Source organism: Melampsora larici-populina, assembly GCF_000204055.1.
Source record: "Melampsora larici-populina 98AG31 unplaced genomic scaffold MELLAscaffold_11, whole genome shotgun sequence".
NCBI lineage: Eukaryota > Fungi > Basidiomycota > Pucciniomycetes > Pucciniales > Melampsoraceae > Melampsora > Melampsora laricis-populina.
Window position 1 is genome coordinate 1,042,073 of NW_006768775.1, and position 18,588 is coordinate 1,060,660.

Below are 18,588 nucleotides of genomic sequence, written 5' to 3' on the forward strand. Positions count from 1 at the left end.
TTCCCCGCCAAAAAAAACTATGTAGCAAAAAGTATGTACGCGTACATACTTGCTTTGAGTACCGTAACCTTATATAGAAAAAAATGGTACAAGTTCAGAACGTCACGAATTTCCGGCCACTTCCACAGCACAAGCACAAGAGCTCAAACAAAGTCGAGACTCAAGGCAGCACACGACAAAACCCAATACAAAAAAATGTAAAGGAGGTGGAAAGAAAAAGCCTAAGGTCGTCGAGCTCGTTCTTTTCAAAAAAGAGAACGAGAAGGTTCTCGCTTAGATGAAATACGTAGACTTTCAATCATCAACACTTGTAAACACTGTGGCTCAGTTGAGCTAGTGAGACAAACAAACGGGTATCTACTGTAAATAGATCCTGAAGAGCTGTGATAGGAAAGAAGCAAACGATGAGAAGGAAGAGAGAAGCAGTCAGTGAGAATGATCTAGGTTGTGTAGTGTGAAGTGAGGTTGTGGAGGATGAAGTGAGGGTAGGGGGGAGGATGCTACTCACTTTGGTCTTGGAGAGAAGCGGAAGGATGGCAGAGAGGTCGGTTTATATACGATTCGGTTGTCTACAGCTCAATGGCCAGCTTGTGGGTCCAAGATCTGCTGCGCCGAAGTAACTCACGCCCGTATTCTCAAACCAACCCGTCGGCCAACCTTGACCGGTCCTCAACTGTTTTCTTTTACCACTGGCACCACTTTCACAAATTTCCTTAAACTTCAATTCGTACAATCACTCCTTCAACTTTATAAATGACCCACCAAAGAATCTTTAAATTTCCAAATACGATCCCATCATGGTATATAGGACATATGGCAAAAGCCATCAAAGAAATCCAATCGAAACTTAATCAAATTGATTTAATTATAGAAACGAGAGATGCAAGATTACCATTATCTAGTATTAATCCGAAATTTGAAAAATTAATTCAAACACATTCTAACAATCGAGACCAAGAACGCGAACAAGAATACGATCAAGGAAATGATCAAAGAAGAACGATCAAGAAAAGTTTACCTAGTAGATTGATTGTTTATAATAAAAAAGATTTAGCTGATCCAAGATTAGAAAAGGTAAGAGTAAATCATTTTCTTTTCCTCTTGTTTTGAAACACTTTATTTGTAAGCTGATTATGATTTTCTTTGTATTCTTTGATTTTTGGGTGCTTTGATGGGTGGGGGGTTTATAAATTGGATAGAATAGCCTTTAAAAGAAGCATTTGCGAAATCAGGTCAAAGAGTTTTATTCACCAATACAAGACTCGATCAAGACATAAAATCAGTTCTATATCAATCAATAGGTCAATTCACAATACTCAAAAACCTTCAAACCCCCTCCCCCACACAAAAAAAATTGAACTTTTGAAACCCGATGATTTTTTTTGTATATTTTTGAATACAGAAATCGTTAAGTCTAGATACCATTCAACTGGTCCTTTAACTTCATCTGATATCAATGATCAATCTAAAAATCATCATCATAGAAACCAATCAGATAGTCTTTCAAAAGGCTTCAAAATCATGGTCTGTGGAATGCCAAATGTAGGAAAATCAAGTCTTTTAAACGCTTTGAGACGTGTAGGATGTCAAAAAGGTAAATCCACCCCCAAAAAAACATTTCTCTTAACTTACAAAAAACAAAAAGCTAATTCAAACCTTTTCTTTTTTTTGGATAGGTAAAACAGCTTCAGAAGCACCTATGCCAGGTCATACAAGATCAATAGGTGGTATGGTCAAGATACTTGAAGCTTGTAAGATGTCATATGGAAAATCAGTTTATATGATCGATACACCTGGTATCATGCCAATTTATTTAGGTCAAGGTGATGAAGCTTCTGCTATAGCTTTTAAAATCGCAATCACAGGTAAGCACCAAACTAAAACTGAAACTGAAACTATTTGATTTCGTTTTGTTTATACTACGAAAAATGATGGGTTTAAAACGTTGATGGTGTTTGTTTTGGTTTTTCGATAGCTGGAATTAAAGATTCTTTATTCGATTCATTTGACCTTTCATCATACTTACTACACATCCTAATCCAACGTTATTCAATCCTACCCCACACGCCCAACGAGATCTCTCAAACCTTATCATTAAACTCATCACCAGATCTAACTTTAGTTTCATCCAATCCAAACCTAGAATTACCGATTGAAGACTTCTTGAAATCGATTTCGATTCGAATCAAAGCATTAGAGAAAGGTGCAATACCTAATCTAGAGATCGCTTCACAATACCTTTTGAAGAGTTTTAGGGATGGGAAGTTTGGGAGATGGACTTTAGATGAGTTGGGTCAAGATGAAGTTGATATGGATTTAGGTTTAACTGATTCAAAGGAAATTCAAACTAATTCGAATTCGACTTCAATCGATTTCCATTCACGGGTCTTTCATCGAGTTGATCAGTTTTTGAGGTCTGATGATCATGAGAAATTTCAAAGTCAAACGGCTATTAAGATGAACGAAAGAAGAAAGAATAAACAAATTCAAAGGTCTCGATCGTTGAGTAATTTACAAAAACGTAGATCGAAAGGATAATCATTTTGAACCAATTGAAATTCATCATGAAAGAAGTGATTCTAAATTGGAGTATGTATGCTTGGAACAAGAAGAAGAAAATGCTTGTGGATGTTGAACGTTTTGAGGATTTGTGATCAATTGAAAAAGCTTGGCTTGAATATATTTTGAACTTTGAGGAATTTGTAAATACTTTTGATATCTATTCAGTTGATTGATTTATTTACTTATACTGTGTACAGCGAATAAGACATCTGATCGAATATCCAATCATATTTTTTGTTTTGTTATCTACAAGCCAATTCTTGAACTCATCTTACAATGTCATCTTTTTGTTTAAAGAATGTTTCTTTTTACGATGGTCTTAGCCAAAGTGTAGCGTTCGTTAAGAACTTCTGATTTGATTTACGTTTGTAAACCTCGAATTTCAAGATTTTGGAGAATTGTTAAGCACAATCGAGACCCAAGGTAAGAATCATCAATAATAAGATCGATTAACGAAAAGAACTTGATCAAAATTGATTTGAAATCTAATCTCTGAATTCCAAAAACACAAATCTCCCTCTCTCTCAAAAGGAAATCAAACACTTTCTCAAAATCGATTTTGAAACGCGTAAGAATGAAAAAATCAAATCAAATTAAATGATTCAAAACCAAGATTTCTCTTGATGAAAAAACTTTAGTTGATCCAAAAAAAGAATCATTAAAAATCAAGCAAGATATAGAAGAGGAAAAAGGGAAAAAGGAATAAGAACAGAAATCAAAGTCTTGAGGCGAAGGAAATCGGCTACAAATTTCAAAAAAAAGAGGTTATATGGTTAAAAGTGAAGTAGAAGTAAAAGTAAAAGTAGTAGAAGAGAAAAAAAAACACGCGTTGGATGTTTTTTTTCTTCGGCTTCAGAATAAACAATCACATAAAGCTTCTTCTGCACAACAACTAATGAAATCGAAAGGGGAAAAAATAGACTATATTAGCTTGTGAAACAGAAACGGTTTTGAGGGAAACGAAAGGAAAAGATATAGATAGAGAAGGAAAAGGAAGCTGACCAAAGACAAGCACCGGCTAAACAAGCCAAACAACCAGTACCACCACCCCCACCTTTCTTTTGCTGAGGTTGAACATAAACCTAAGAAAGGAGAAATCCTAAAGGTAAGTGAAACCGAAAAAGAGAAAAGAGGCGGTCAAGAGTGACGAACAGGTTGTTGTTGTGGTTGGTATCCGTAAGCAGGTTGTTGTTGGTAACCTTGAGGAGCACCACCTGGTGGAGGATAATAGCCTCCTTGTTGTTGTTGTGGATAACCTCTGTGTTTTGGTAGAACCAAGGAAATGGATGGTCAACTTAGATGAGTTCGATTTGATGAGATGTGTGTAGAGATGAATGACTAACTGAGGAGGAGCGTATTGAGGTTGTTGAGGTCCTTTGCTGTTGGGTTGGGTGGGTTTAGTAAGTTATTGGATTTGATTTGAGTTGGAGTTGGAGTTGGATGACTTAGGAAAAGACTGACTTGTAGTAATCGTTGGCTGACATTGTTGGAGGTTATGAGTTTGGTTTGGTTTTGGTTTTGACTGTTAGAGGTGGATGAAGGAAATGATGATGATGATGAAGATGAGCTTAGAAATGAAGAATGATGAAATCGAATGGAATGACTTACGATTTAGTTTGGTTTTTCAGATAAAGTGGATTGGATTGGATTGGATTGGATTACTAAGAAAAGAAGCAGAGAAAAAGGGGAGAGAAGTTCTAGAACTTTAAAACTCGAATTGGATTTAATCCTCACAGTCGCACTAAACAACGGTTACAGCACAGCACAGCGTGGTACTAGTACTAGTAAGGGTTGGGCGTGGAAGTGGAAGTGTGAAATGGTAAAATATACACAGAATCTCAGTTTAAACCGATTTAAAATCACAACACAGCCTACCAACCCATCCCATCCCATCCCATCATCCATACTCTCACAGCCAACTTGCTTTTATCAATTCAAACTGATCAACTGATCAACCCAATCAAAACTTCAAAACTGATCTAGTTTGAACACCAATCATCATTTGGTTCATCATTCTAGGTAGGCTGCTCTACATACATAACATAGATGGTCACTGTTACGTACTGCTTACGTGTAGATAGGTTAAATCCCACTCAACTAAACTACATTATCAAAAACTACATTTTAATCGAATCCGATCCAAGAACTTAAACCTCTTCATTAACACCTTTCACATGCATATGATCCCATATGTAGATCTTAATAACCTAAATAAAGAACTTGATACAACATGATTTGTAATCATTCCAAAGTTGCCAAACCTGCTTTTGAGTCTATGAATTTACTAAAAATGAAAAATCAATCAAGAGTCAAGACCTACAAAGCCAATAGCTTCTTCTTTACCAAACATCAATCTCTTACACGAATTGCAAAGAAAAGCTCATCATACAACAAATCATGTACTACACTAAACTGAATTCAACCAAAACTCCAATCAATCTCAAAACAAAAAAGATATTACCATATGTTGACCAAAACCATACATTCTAGGTTTAAAGACATAAATACCTTCCTTTTCCAACTAGCCTCACGAGCTTTATTTCTTCAATCATTCCCTTGACTTATAGAATCCGATGGTTCAATTAAACCTTTGACTCCGACTGAAAAGGCTTGAGTACCTATTCCAACCTGATAGATTGCCATCGATTTATCTTCTATGGTTCTTCCTATCTTACTTGGATCTCTTCCCATTTTAGATAATAAGATGGCTCCCTTTGATTCGGGACAAAAGCCGTCAATCTTTTCTTCTGGTTTGAGTGGGGTTGAACATGCTTGCGTACGTGATCGGCTTGAAGTGAGATTCGTTGGTCTACATACGTAAGTTGGCTCGGTTTATGTATTTGGTTGGAAAAGGTCGACGGTCTAGATCAGTTTCGGTTAAAAGGGTTTCTTCTGGGCTTTCAAGATTCGCTCGACTAGGGTCTTTGGTACACCCGTCTCCAATCAATTCGTTGTACAATCTGCACGTCTCTGTCTTTTGTTTCTTTTCTCGAATCGTTTTCATATCTTGTGGTGTCGTTGCATGAGCATCATCTTTGGTTTTCAGAGTGCTGCTAGTGATGATGGTTCTCGTTCGTGTATCGGTACTGAGTCTTAATCGATTACTTTCCATCGGATAAAAGTGCAGATGATTCACACGATGATGGAAGTTTTGTTTTCTACTTCTGATAAGCTTTTTAGTTCAGTATCTTGAAGGTCTTTTGAACCAGCTTGGACTTCTTCATCTTATCCATCTGATCCGTCTTCGTATTGTACTAGTTTACGTGGGTTGGTTCGGGTTTCTGATCCTAGAGAAATTGTTTTTACTGATCTCCTTCTTTCCATTTGTAATTTCGTACGTATTGGGAAGTTTGTAAGGGTTTTTTTGGAGAGACTAAGATTGATTTGATGAAGATAAAAAGGAAAAAAAGATAGAGAGTTTAGTAAGGTTTGATTGAAATTGATATGGTATAAGGAAGTATCACAAAGAAGTGAAAAAAGGCCGAGCTATGTATTCCAATAAAGACCATTTGATGGATCTAATACCCAAAGAGATTCTTGGGTTAGATTCGATTCTTGTTGAGTTTTGGATTTGGAAGATGTCATTTTGATTGATCGATATCTTGATTGATGATCAGCTTGAGATATAGTTGAGGTTCAGGTTTCCTGGCTGGACCTGAAATCAGAAAGACTGGAGGAAAACAAGGTGTAGTTTGGGTACCCGAGTACCGATGCGGATCAGTGGTGCTCGGGTACTCTACTCTTGAGTCTTGACATTCCAAGTTTATGAAACAAGACATCGATCAAAAAGAAGATCAGAATTTTTCATCGTTTATCAACCCAAACCCCCAAAAAACACACCTCGACTAGCCCTAGAATGCCATCGAAACGCCCGCCGGGCATCGATGAGGATAATCCATCGCCTCACCCGAAAAATCCGAGGCCAAACCAAGGACCAATGGACCCAAACGCTATGGAGGATGTGCTCACGTCCTTAGCTAACAACAGCTCGAGCTCAACCGATGCGCTCTTACGTACAGTGATCCAAATGCTGTCAATGTTTATGGAGACCATTAAAAATTTGAATGATAAGATCGACAAACTAGAAGCCGAAAGAAACAAGGAACCAACAACGAGCCCACGTACGATCATTCAACCGCAACTGCCCCCTTCTTCTGGCCACCAAACAACCAGACCAAACGCTTGGATTAATCCTTACCCGAAACGAACACAACCCACTGGCCCAAAGCCTCCTCCTAAGAACGTAGAAATCAACAACTTTAGAGCGGCCACTCTGATCATACACAAAGCCCCCGGATTAGAACCCTTCAAAGGCATGAGGAGCCCGGAAATTGTACGAAGCATTAACTCAACCCTAGCCGCATTAGACGCGAAGGTGAACGATGTCCCTGTCAAAATTAGAGGCGCTCTAGTACTCAACTCAGGTGACATTTTAATGAATATGGATAACCGCCTCATGAAGAACTGGCTCTTGGAGAACAAGCACATCTGGACCAAAATGGCTCACAAAGACTTTGAAACGACACAGGCTAGATACCCGATTTTATTTAACTTTGTTCCCGCCGATATTGATATCAACAGCGAAGACTTCCCTAAAAAACTCAGTTTAGAAAATGACATACCAGAAGAAAGTATTCACTCAGTAAGATGGATCAAGAACCCGGCAGACACTAAAAAGAAGTGTGGCACAATCGTTCTCAATTTATTAGATAAAGAACTAGCACGAAAAATAGAAAAAGGAGGACTTTATGTAGATTGTTATAGAATTAAAAGCAAACACTATGAACAAGGCCCAACTATGTGTTTTAACTGTCTCGACCTCTATCATACACACACCTCTTGCACAAATCAGCCAAGCTGCGCCAAATGTGGTGACCCACATAGCTCACTTGAATGCGCTAACAATGACTCTGAACAGGTCTGTGCCAGGTGCTATAACTTCGACAGCCTCAAAACTAACAGCAAGATTGACCGTTTCACCGACAAATACAACCACTCACCAAAGAGCCTCAACTGCCCGTTACGCAACACCCGTTTCAAAATCACCCCCTCACCTATAACCAATGAATCATAGATACGATCAGCAGCAATCCAAAAGACCACCATCCCCTTACAACTCAGACATGGAAAACGACCCCTCGGACCAGATGGATTCAAACTCAGATATTCCCTTATCCCTAAATAAAATTTCAATTCTACATTTCAATTGCCATAACTCAATGCAACATACTCATGAAGCTCTCACGTACACCCAATACTCGATCCTCGCGCTTCAGGAGCCTTGGTTCAATAGTCATTCTTTATCTTTCCCTTACCATGAAGCCTGGCACTGCATCTCGGCCTACGACTATCACCCCACGGCCTGGTCGGACAGGCCACGGGTGTGTATTTATATCTCAAAACTTATACCAACCTCGCAATTCACTATCCTACCTAGTCGATCGGATATTATCCTGGGTATCAACATCAGAGGAGAATCGTCCAGACTAACCAAGCTACGGGTAGTTTCCTGGTACAATCCACCTGGCTCTCACAGAGGTCTCCTCTTTCTCAATAACTGGCTGAGTAAGAATCACAATCGACAAATACCCACAGCCATTACGACCGACTCAAATCTACATCACCAATTATGGAACCCACCTAACTACACCTCAACAGATACTCAAGCCAAGAAACTGATTCACTTACTCAGCTCTAAAGGCCTTAAACTCATCTCACCAAAGGGAGTCCCAACCCGTTTTTCCGCGGGAACTCAACCCACGGCCATTGACCTAATTTGGGCTAGCTGGAACCTCGCAGGAAAGGTGCTCAGTTGTAAAGTACTAACCACCGCTTTAGCCTCAGACCACTTCCCAATAGAGACTTTCCTTGACCTGGCATTCATACCTCCAGTAGAATCTCACATTTCCCTGAAAATAACTGACATTGACATCGCACTTTTTCATAACAGTTTAACAACTCAACTTAACCCCCTTTCACCTAATTACAGCACTCGAGAAGACATTGACACAGCCATCGCATCACTTTCAACAACCATCTTAGAATCAGCTCATAACCAGGGTAGGAAAGTCAAAACCGATATCAATAAATACAAAAGCTGGTGGGACAAAGAAGTTCTGAACCCGATTCTCAAGAATCGAAACCGAGCCAGAAGATGGTGGCTTCAATCGCACTTACCAGAAGCCAAACAAAGCTATGAAGAATGGCAGAAGTATTTCAAAGAACAAGTCGTGAAGGTCAAAACATGCCACTAGAAAACATTCCTAGCAAACTGTTTGGGTAATGATTCATTCAAGGCGTTCAGATATGTCAAACCGAAATCGACAGGCGAAATCGCCCCACTCAAGAAGCCAGATGGATCAACTGCCACAGAACGAGACGAACAGGCCAAACTGCTTTACTATGGTACCTCGGTTGCTCACATCGAGGCTGACCTGTCGGATATCCCGCGTGAACACGAGAATGAAATAGAACCGAATGAACTCATCTTTCCACCACTGACACCGGACGAACTCAATAGAATTGTCGAACAGCTCCCAAATCGCAAAGCCAACGGGGGAGATCAACTATCAAACAAAATTCTTAAGCTAGCACTACCAGCAATAGGCGCAGAATTATGCAAAATCTTCAACGCGTGCTTTAAGCTAGGATATTTCCCCAATTCTTGGAGATCGGCGATCACGATCATCATCAGGAAAAACGGCAAGGACTCTTACTCTGAACCCAACTCGTACAGACCGATTGCGCTCCTAAGCTGCTTGGGCAAGACTCTATAAAAGGTGATCACTAGTAGAATCACTTACTGGGCTGAATCAAGAAACAAAATAGCATATGGTCATATGGGAGGAAGAAGGCAAAGATCCACTGACGAAGCACTACTTATCCTTACCTCTTGGATAAAAGAGAAGTGGCGTAAGGATGAAATCGTGACGGCCCTATTTTTAGATGTCAAGTCGGCTTACCCGTCAGTACACAGAGAACGACTCATTCATACTCTTCAGACCCATGATTGCCCGAAGTATCTCACACATTTAGTTCAAGGTTTTCTATCTGAAAGAACAACCAACCTCCGCCTTCAGGATTTTCTGTCTGAAGAATTTGATATTGATAACGGCCTCCCTCAAGGCTCCCCATTATCGGTAATACTCTACATCCTGTACAATTCCTCTCTCTTGAGCCCGGGAAGACTTGAACCAGCAGCTCGAAATATCTTGATAGGCTTTATCGACGATGTAGTACACCTAGTGTCTTCCAAATCCATCGAAGAGAACAACTCAAGGCTCCAACGCGAGGCCAAAAGATCCCTACGATGGGCCACCTCTCACGGAGCGATCTTCGACAAAAAGAAAGCCCAAGTCATACATTTCACTAATAAACGTATTCAAGACCCGCCAGATTTTCAGTTTGGTGAAGAGTCACTAAGACCAAATCAAGTAGTTAAATGGCTTGGAGTGTGGTTTGACACAAAGTTGCTATTCAATCATCATCTCAAGCATGTCAAGAAAGTCGGTGATTTCACGATTCACCAACTGCAACGCCTGAATAAATGCTACTCGGGTCTCTCACCAAGAGAAACCAGAAAGCTTATCATGGCTATTCTACTCCCTAGAATACTCTACGGTAGCGTAGTATGGCTGACAGGTAAAACTTCTATTAAGGCCTCTAAAATACTGACACAATTACAAAATGCTGCTCTCAGGATAATCTTAGGAGCTTTCAAGGGCACATTGAATATTATGATCAATCATGATGCCTACTTTACTCCTTTCAGCGTCATAGCGACAAAACGCCACCACAACTTTCTACTCAAAAGACTGACAGCGCCAGATGATCATCCGACACGAGCGATCATCAGTCACGAACTGAAAATGAAAGTATCAAAACACAAAGGTCCGGTTCAAGACATCCTAAATTTTGATAGCTTTCAGGTATTGGCAAAAGAAAAGGTGGAAACGATTTTTGCTCATTCATTAGTACCATGGACAACAAATTTAGGTCAGGTATTCAACCTAGATAAATCAAAGGATGAAGCCAAGGAATTAGTGCCTCAACAAGTCGTAGAGGAAGAAAATCGTAACTCACTGATAATCTTCACGGATGGATCGGTAAGTAAGGAAGGTGGAGGAGCCGCAGCGGTCACGAGATCAACACATAGGGCGCTTTCCATTAGATTCAAGGATAACTTCTCGAACCACGAGGCCGAACTGTTAGGCATCGTGCAAGCAACAGAATTAGCTAACGAACTCCTTAGAAGACAGGCTCCACCTGCGTCTGACCTTGTCATATTCAGTGATAACCAAGGAGTTTTACGCCTGGTTCACAATGCTCCAAGACAGTGCTCAGGACAACACTTAGTGATCAAAATACGTACTAACTTGAGACAGTTACCTGCTAATGTTAAATTTCGTTTCTATTGGACCCCAGGGCATGCGGACATCGAACTGAACGAAAAAGCCGACAAGGTAGCAAAGAAGGCAGCGGAGAACCATGCGAACGCTATCCCGATCCCGACGAGCCTAGGCAGCATCAAGAAAAGAACCAATGATCAATTTAACATCAAGAACGTGACCTTAACAACGGGGAGAAATTATTTTAGAACCAAGGCCAAAGACATCTCAAATAGCTTACTAAGTATGGAAAAAGGTAGTGCTGCAGCAGTCTTTCAACTGCGGGCAAAACATAGCCCCTTAAACGATCATTTGTTCAAGCGAAAGATTTCAGAATCTCCTCTATGCCCACATTGTAAACGGAAAGAAACGACTGAACACTTTCTCTTGTATTGTGACAGGTATAAAAGAGCACAAAAAATTCTCAGGTCTCGATTAAAAAAGGAGGGGGTCAAAGTTAACTGGAATAGTGCCAGTAAACTACTTGATTCTCCAAAGGCTTTTCCGTTTTTAGCTGATTTCATTCTCAATTCAAATCGTTTCACTTTTCTTCGCTCATACACACAGGAGAAACAACCCAAAAGAACGGCCACGAGGCAAACAATCACTTTGATGTAGGAAATTGGATCACCTCTGAATCTCCCAAAAAAAAAAAAAGAAACGTTTTCGCAAGATTTATGTTCAATCCCTTAATGGGTTCGGGGTCCTCCAAGTATCGTCTTGGATCCATAGGACTCCAAGACATATCTCGATCATCTGTCAATAGACAAATTCTCACTACCTATACGTAACGAAATTTGTTCAATCCCTCAATGGGTTCAAAAGCCTCCAAGTACCGCCCTGGATCCATAGGCTTTCAAGACACTTTTCTCCCAGTCTTAGTGGACTCTAAAACACCAGTCTTACGTATCTGATTATGCTCAATCCTCTTAAGGTTCACCAATCTCCAAGCAACGTCTTGGGCTCATAGGTTGGTGAGGCATCAATCGAGGGTTTTTTCTACTAGCTCATAGCACCAACTTGGACAGCTTCTCAATTATGGGAATGCGCAAGAAGCTCTTGAGACTAATGACTCAAAAGAGGCTCATCGCTTTCCTTCGGGTGGGCTAAATGCCTAAAGATGGGTTTTTAAAAAAAAAAAAAACGTAAAAAAAAAGGGTTTAATAGCTTCAAGCTTGGATTCATACAGAGGTCTTCTTAAAAGCCTAAAAAGTCAGTGATATGTTTGTTTTTTGATTAGATGGTCGTGTCTTTAAGGTGTACTAGTCCTATATTCTTGTATTGTTCAGATAGTGTTATATGCAATTATGCCAAAAAGCACTTTAAAAAAAAAAAAAAAAAAAAAAGTTTATGAAAAAACGATGGCTATCTTAATAATTGCGTAAAGATAAATAGATACCTCTAATTCTTGTACATACTCGACTAGATGACCTCTTTTGCTGGTGAGTTAAGATAGTGTGATTTGCTATAAAGCAATTTCACACTTAAAAAAAGTCCTCACAGCACATCTGAGATGAAAAAAAAACCACAGGCTTGACAGATGAGTAGGTGTGAGTGAACAGGTTATATGACCACTAAATTCATACAGTCAGTCAAGATAATAGCACCTAGACCAACAGTTACTTCGGCTCTGGGATTTACCAAATGCTCTTCATGCAATAGCTTTGAGGAATTGTTTTATAAGCTTACAATTAATTGATGTGATCCAATTCCATTGTTGATTTATGTGCATCATTGCATTCAACTCAGTCTGTCTCTAAGATTTGGTAGCTTTATTTGTAGATTGAGATTTGAAATGGGTTTGGTACCATTAGATTCCTTTGATATGATTAGGCAATCTGATTGAAGTTCATTAGAGAATCAAATTCAATAGGATTGAGAAATCAGTCTTACAAATTCAATCTTCTCTGAGTCTTAACATGTTAGATTTTTGGTGATGAAGTTTACATTTCAATTCAATTGTTTGACTCTGAGTAAAAGTTCATTTGGGTAAATTATCAGTTTTTACAACTTTTTGAAGATGCAGATTTTACCAAATGTGAGGTGATTAAGTTTTGGTTTTAAGAGACATATACACAAGACTAGGATGAAGATTGGTTTCATTGAGATCAAGACACGGATCTTGGTAATCAAAGACTCTGATACTTTGAAAAAGAAAATGGGATTTGTTGAACTCATTGAATGGAGATATGAAAGGAGAGAAAAAGAAGACTATGTTGACTTCTAGATTAGAGATGAAGACGTGAACAATGAGACTCAGAACAAGTCTATTCCAATAGGGAGATTTTTCATTGACCCATCCGGCTTTCAGTCCAACTTTCTATTTATTTCTGTTTTGAACCCATTCATTCCATATGTCAGTGTTGGAATGCCTCCTATGTATAAGAACTTCAATCAGTCAGGTCGCATATTCAAAATATGTATGGTCAAAAACTGGTTCAAAAACTAAACCACACGCACTCTATCTCCTCAATAGCTTTGGAAGCTTCAGAGGCTTGTGATGGATCATGGGTGGACTGATGACTTTTTACTGGTACTTTTGTCTTGATAATATCTGAAATCTTTTGAAATTTGTTGGCTCCTGTTTCTTCGGAAGATTCAGATTCCACTTCTTCTACCAGAGATTTAGAAGTCCTATGATCAACTTCTTTGACTTGAGATTGACGACCTTTACTGATGTTTTCTATCGTGGTTTTTCCCTTTTCATTTTTGAGCCATGGGCGCTGAGTAGTTAAAGGAACTATGACAAGAAGGAAAGTACCAAAATACAATACTTTCAAAAGATTGAAGAGTCTCATGATGGGTAAAATACAGCAATTGTTTTTCAAATCACTCTTTGATCTGGAAGCTGGGATTTGAGACAATCTTTTCAGTTGATCAGACCTCAGTTCTTATATCTCCAAATTCCTCGAGCTGGAGAGTCCTTTGAAGCTTGTCTGTCTGCAACTCTGCAACCAGATAATGTCGAGTTTCACACCTCAAAACTTGGCTTTTTTTGAAATCAAATGTATTTATAGTGCCATACCTCGCTTGTGGCGTGTAAAAAATCTCGGTTGATATCCGCTCGATCAACTGTCTACCGGAACAAGCCGGTGAAGCTTTTAAACATGTATGGCAAAACAATTGGATGCAAGTACCGGAATCCCCACACCAGGCTTCTGGAAATGGTGAATTGCAAGGATGTGGATGTTGGTAGCCACATATAGGTGTGTTTCCGTGGATGATAGGGATGTTGATAGCCACACATAGGGGTGTTTTGGTGTTATCTTCAACAATGAAATCAGCTTTGATCAATAAACCTCCACAAGACTAAACAGCCAATGGGTCTTCTGCCCTTGTATCACTTGAAATGGGAAAGGGTGTAGTCATATCCTTTTATCATCTTACAATTCATCAACAATAATCTGATGTTGACTCATCAAAATGAAACAATGAGATTTCTTCAACACAGTTAGAGATCTGATTGAAGATCATCAGAAAGTAAGATTCAACATGATTGTGAGATGAGCCTATAAATTTCCTTTCATCATTATACGGGCAAATTTCCAGAGTCTGTTTGAGTTAAATACCTTTGTAGTAATGATCAGTTTCCTGGGTTTTAATATCTCTACTGAAAACAAAGAGTCACAGAAGATTTATTTGAGCCCAGATGAGGTGAAAATATCAGTGAAAGCTAACAATATTCATTTAACTTGAAATATTGAGTTTGATAAAGGGAGCCAGAAATGACATGTTTTAGGATGGGAATTGCTTTTGTTAAAACAGTTATATGGATCTTAGTCCTCAAAGGCTCTAGTACTTTGGAAAAAAAGGAAATATGTTGAGCTGATTGGATGGATATATTGTAAATCATAACACTAAAAGCACAACCCAGTTTCTTGGCGAAACTGGATTAAACCCTTAAGGCCTTAAGATGCCGTTTATCTAAGCACTTATGTGGCACTTCTACGCTTTCATACCCCAACTTAGGTGTCCTACTGCCTCTTACCCCTGACCCAATCCTCATATCTTTGAGCCACGCGGCATCCATCTACAACAGTCTTCCTTGCCAATTACTCCTCCTCTCTATTTGTTTCAGGACTAGCCCACGTTTCCACCTTCCATTGGTTCGTGCCACGCTGCCACGACATGCGAACTCGTTCCGAACACACACCGCGTTCTTGCCTGGCTTAACATCCTTACCCGAGATTTCCCTTTCACGTTCCAGATTTCAGGTTATGAGGGCCAACTGCCACAAATTATTACTCGAATCGACCATTTTCAATCTTACGAACAGTCAGCATGCTTATAGTCATACTTTCCGTCCACCACGCGCAGCCTACCCAAACATCCGAGTTCACGTCAAGACTGCAGTTCCAACGTACGACTTTAGCCCACGATATGTTTTCACAGCGACAGTCTTATCTGTCAACATATGATCCTCAAACATTGGATCATGGCGATTGGGGGCATATAGTTTTAATCACCTTTCAAAGCATAAAACCCAAGCCCGCCGAGGTTAACCGTTCGTCCCTGTGACTTCTATAGGATCATGCCACCAAAACTATTGACATCACACTCCCCTGTGCCTTACTTTCCTAGGGTCCCACAAATTCCAGTTGAGGTGATTGAACGCATCATTCAAGAATTCATATCCTCGAGACCTGTCATTGGCCCCGACCGCACTAATTGCACTGACGTACTATCATTGCATCATTCATGCATGAAAAAAGAAAAAAGGAGACCAGGTTTTTTTGCCGAGACTGAGCTGGCTCAGAGTATGTTTTCACAGCGACAGTCTTATCTGTCAACATATGATCCTCAAACATTGGATCATGGCGATTGGGGGCATATAGTTTAATCACCTTTCAAAGCATAAAACCCAAGCCCGCCGAGGTTAACCGTTCGTCCCTGTGACTTCTATAGGATCATGCCACCAAAACTATTGACATCACACTCCCCTGTGCCTTACTTTCCTAGGGTCCCACAAATTCCAGTTGAGGTGATTGAACGCATCATTCAAGAATTCATATCCTCGAGACCTGTCATTGGCCCCGACCGCACTAATTGCACTGACGTACTATCATTGCATCATTCATGCATCACTCGATTGCTCGACTTACGCTTGGTTGCTAGATCATGGGACATTGCCATTCTTCCCGTTGTTTTTGACAGACTCCGCTTGACTCGTAATGAGATGACTCACAGCCTTACACGTACTTGGAACGAGTTTTACATCACTCCTGGCCTGCCTCGATTACGACACCTCTATTTGGACGGATTGTACCATTCACAACCTCCCTCGCAATCTCCCACCAACGAGACGACAACAAACCTGCCTCCATCACATGTATTTTCTATCTCGCCAGAGAATGCGGCCTCAATCATATCGCTGTGCCGCAGAACCTTGATCCAATTGAAATTACGCTTCACAGGACACGTTGGGTTTGTTCCGGTGTTGCGGAGCGCTCTCCAGCTTGCAACTGGTCTCCGCGCGCTGCAGATTGAAAGTTCGGCTTGCCGAGGTACTATGCACGATTTGCAAACGATCAAGCTCGCGCTTGAAACTACGTCCTTGCTCAAATCCTTATCCCTCAAACTTTCACCATTACCGTCAATGAATTTGAACCACGATTCTCTGCCCCATTTACGACATTTTTGGCTAGACTGCGACCTTGGCAATATTGACGTTGGAATTGATATTTTCCGTTCAAGTGTTAGACGAATCAGTTGCCTCGAACTGTTTACCCATGGAGAGTGTGACGCTGCCGGGCTCATCACCTTAGAACTTAAGGCATCGCTCAAAGTTCTCTTCATAATTTCCATCCCTGACCGGGTCCCGGCGGCACTTCAAAGCACGACTTTTCCCAAACTTCGGGTATTGCGTAGTGAATATTGTCACCCAATCCATTGGGATCTTGCCTGGCTAGAATGGCCACTGTTACGAACGATCGAGGTTTTCGTCACGAGTTACTGGCACGGCAGTGTTTACTGGCGCAGTATCTTATCTTTAACAACGCTTCCGATTTACAAATGGCCTCAAAAGCTTAAGCACATCATTTGTGTAATACCCGAAAACACGACCATGTACGATCTTGATTTGGTGGCAATGTTTGAAAAAGTGAAAGTCCAATGCCATTTCATAGTTCAGCCTACAGAGACAGATTTACAGGTGTGTCATGTTTATGATTAAGAGCTTTTCGGCACAGAGTCTAACATTATTTCTGTGTTAGAATCTAGCGGACTTGTTGCAAGATTGAAGACGAGTCGCACTGCACGCGGCTTATTGTAGGTGCAAACGCAAAGGTAAGGGACCTCTGTTATTAACAATCCTTCTGATCAAAGCTTGGCTTAATAGCCTCGCCATCAATCCCAACCGCATTGCTTCTCTGATGCCATTACTCAATCACTGTTTCGAACAAATGCAGCTCGCCAGGTTATCCTTAATATCCGAAAGTCAAGACAGGTGATCAGACCAAATCCACTTCAGACCCTTCCCGAGCCATGCCATTCGTCATTGTAATTGTTGCTACATGGCCCCACCCAACCACTATGTTGTATGTAATGCGGGCTTGATTTAGAGGCCGAGGTATTCAAGGCACTAATTTGAAACTCGCACAAAATGTGCCCCTTGATCAATGCTCCTCGATTGTATTCTGATATTGTATCCCTCACGGTACTTGACCCTTATAAAGTCCGAGGTGCCTCGTGCCGTTCGCATCATCGTTAGGTTGTCATTATTGATGTTGATATTGAAGTCATGCTTAGTGTCTCCGGCTCTGCAAAGGCTCAAAGTTAAGGCTACACGCATCTTTTACGCGTGCAATTTTTAAGCTATAGCCCAGCGACTTTTACCTGTGCAATCTTTAAGGTATGGCGGAGAAGCCTGACAGGCCAATGTCATAGAACACATTTTGACATATCAAATGGTCCTCTGAGTTCTTATTTTTGAAAAACATGGACGGGGCATGTTTGTTGGTCAATCCCAGAAAAAGAGTATGGTACCTTTAGCGGAGCCCCTTTTCGGGTCTCCTGAGGTGCGAACTTTCCGTGCCTCCTTTCTCTACGCTGTTGGCATACACCAAAGCTCAGCTTCTCACACTAAACGGGTTCCTGCGCAACAGGGACGCAAAAACCCAGATGAACCTTAAATTTTAGAGCGAAACTATTCATAAGTGGTACCGACTCAACGCTGTCTCAACAATGCATAGCACGCCACACCGTGCGCCTCATTCAGCAATCCGACTTCACCAGGGTCTATTGTGCCTATGCACAAATATTCAGCTTTCGGTTATTTAGCCAGACTTGCGGAAGCGTGTGTCGCTCACGCTATATGCATGCACCTTCCAACTTCGCCTCCGTGTCGGTCCATTTCCCAAATGGATCAACGCGGCATGCACACACGAGATGAGCGCTTGGAGATTCAAAATACGGACCCCCTAGCGAGACACGGGCCCGACCTACACTCCCATATCGCATGGTACGGTCAAATTTGCCAACCGATTCGGATATTAATTTCAATCTTGAAAGGCTTCGTTTTGTTTTCATTCAGTCCATTCCAATGCCGAACGTGCTAAAGCTATGATAAAAAATTCAACAAGTTTTCTTCCGGGTAAGTCATCCACCGTATAGCCTCAACCAAGGACATATCTCTTAACCT

General features: G+C 40.6%; 5 protein-coding genes across 5 annotated transcripts in view; 2 read left to right on the forward strand and 3 right to left on the reverse strand.

Annotated features, from left to right (window-relative positions):
* Positions 1-753: 753 nt before the first annotated feature.
* Positions 754-2,538, forward strand: MELLADRAFT_84686 (uncharacterized protein; the record flags this gene model as incomplete). The annotated part of the gene is made up of 5 exons (XM_007408029.1): positions 754-1,074; positions 1,205-1,301; positions 1,403-1,594; positions 1,677-1,865; positions 1,976-2,538. The coding sequence occupies 5 exons, from the start codon at positions 754-756 to the stop codon at positions 2,536-2,538; spliced, it is 1,362 nt and encodes a 453-aa protein (XP_007408091.1).
* A 550-nt stretch (positions 2,539-3,088) lies between these two features.
* On the reverse strand, positions 3,089-4,238 carry MELLADRAFT_71417 (uncharacterized protein; the record flags this gene model as incomplete). The annotated part of the gene is made up of 6 exons (XM_007408174.1): positions 3,089-3,454; positions 3,565-3,644; positions 3,715-3,820; positions 3,906-3,941; positions 4,024-4,084; positions 4,171-4,238. 5 exons carry the CDS (start codon positions 4,044-4,046, stop codon positions 3,415-3,417), a joined length of 285 nt encoding a protein of 94 aa, XP_007408236.1.
* Positions 4,239-4,314: 76 nt separating this feature from the next.
* Positions 4,315-4,467, reverse strand: MELLADRAFT_84687 (uncharacterized protein; the record flags this gene model as incomplete). The annotated part of the gene is made up of 1 exon (XM_007408173.1): positions 4,315-4,467. One exon carries the CDS (start codon positions 4,465-4,467, stop codon positions 4,315-4,317), a length of 153 nt encoding a protein of 50 aa, XP_007408235.1.
* An 8,857-nt stretch (positions 4,468-13,324) lies between these two features.
* On the reverse strand, positions 13,325-13,747 carry MELLADRAFT_104907 (uncharacterized protein; the record flags this gene model as incomplete). The annotated part of the gene is made up of 2 exons (XM_007408172.1): positions 13,325-13,337; positions 13,410-13,747. The coding sequence occupies 2 exons, from the start codon at positions 13,745-13,747 to the stop codon at positions 13,325-13,327; spliced, it is 351 nt and encodes a 116-aa protein (XP_007408234.1).
* Positions 13,748-15,858: 2,111 nt separating this feature from the next.
* The window catches only part of MELLADRAFT_104908 (uncharacterized protein), a gene marked incomplete at both ends in the record, with an annotated part of 4,797 nt that continues 2,067 nt past the window's right edge, over positions 15,859-18,588 (forward strand). Inside the window, 4 exons of the mRNA XM_007408030.1 lie at positions 15,859-17,100; positions 17,169-17,234; positions 17,659-17,722; positions 18,481-18,540. Of these exons, the coding sequence (XP_007408092.1) occupies positions 15,859-17,100; positions 17,169-17,234; positions 17,659-17,722; positions 18,481-18,540 (1,432 nt within the window). The remainder of the gene's footprint in view (positions 17,101-17,168; positions 17,235-17,658; positions 17,723-18,480; positions 18,541-18,588) is intronic.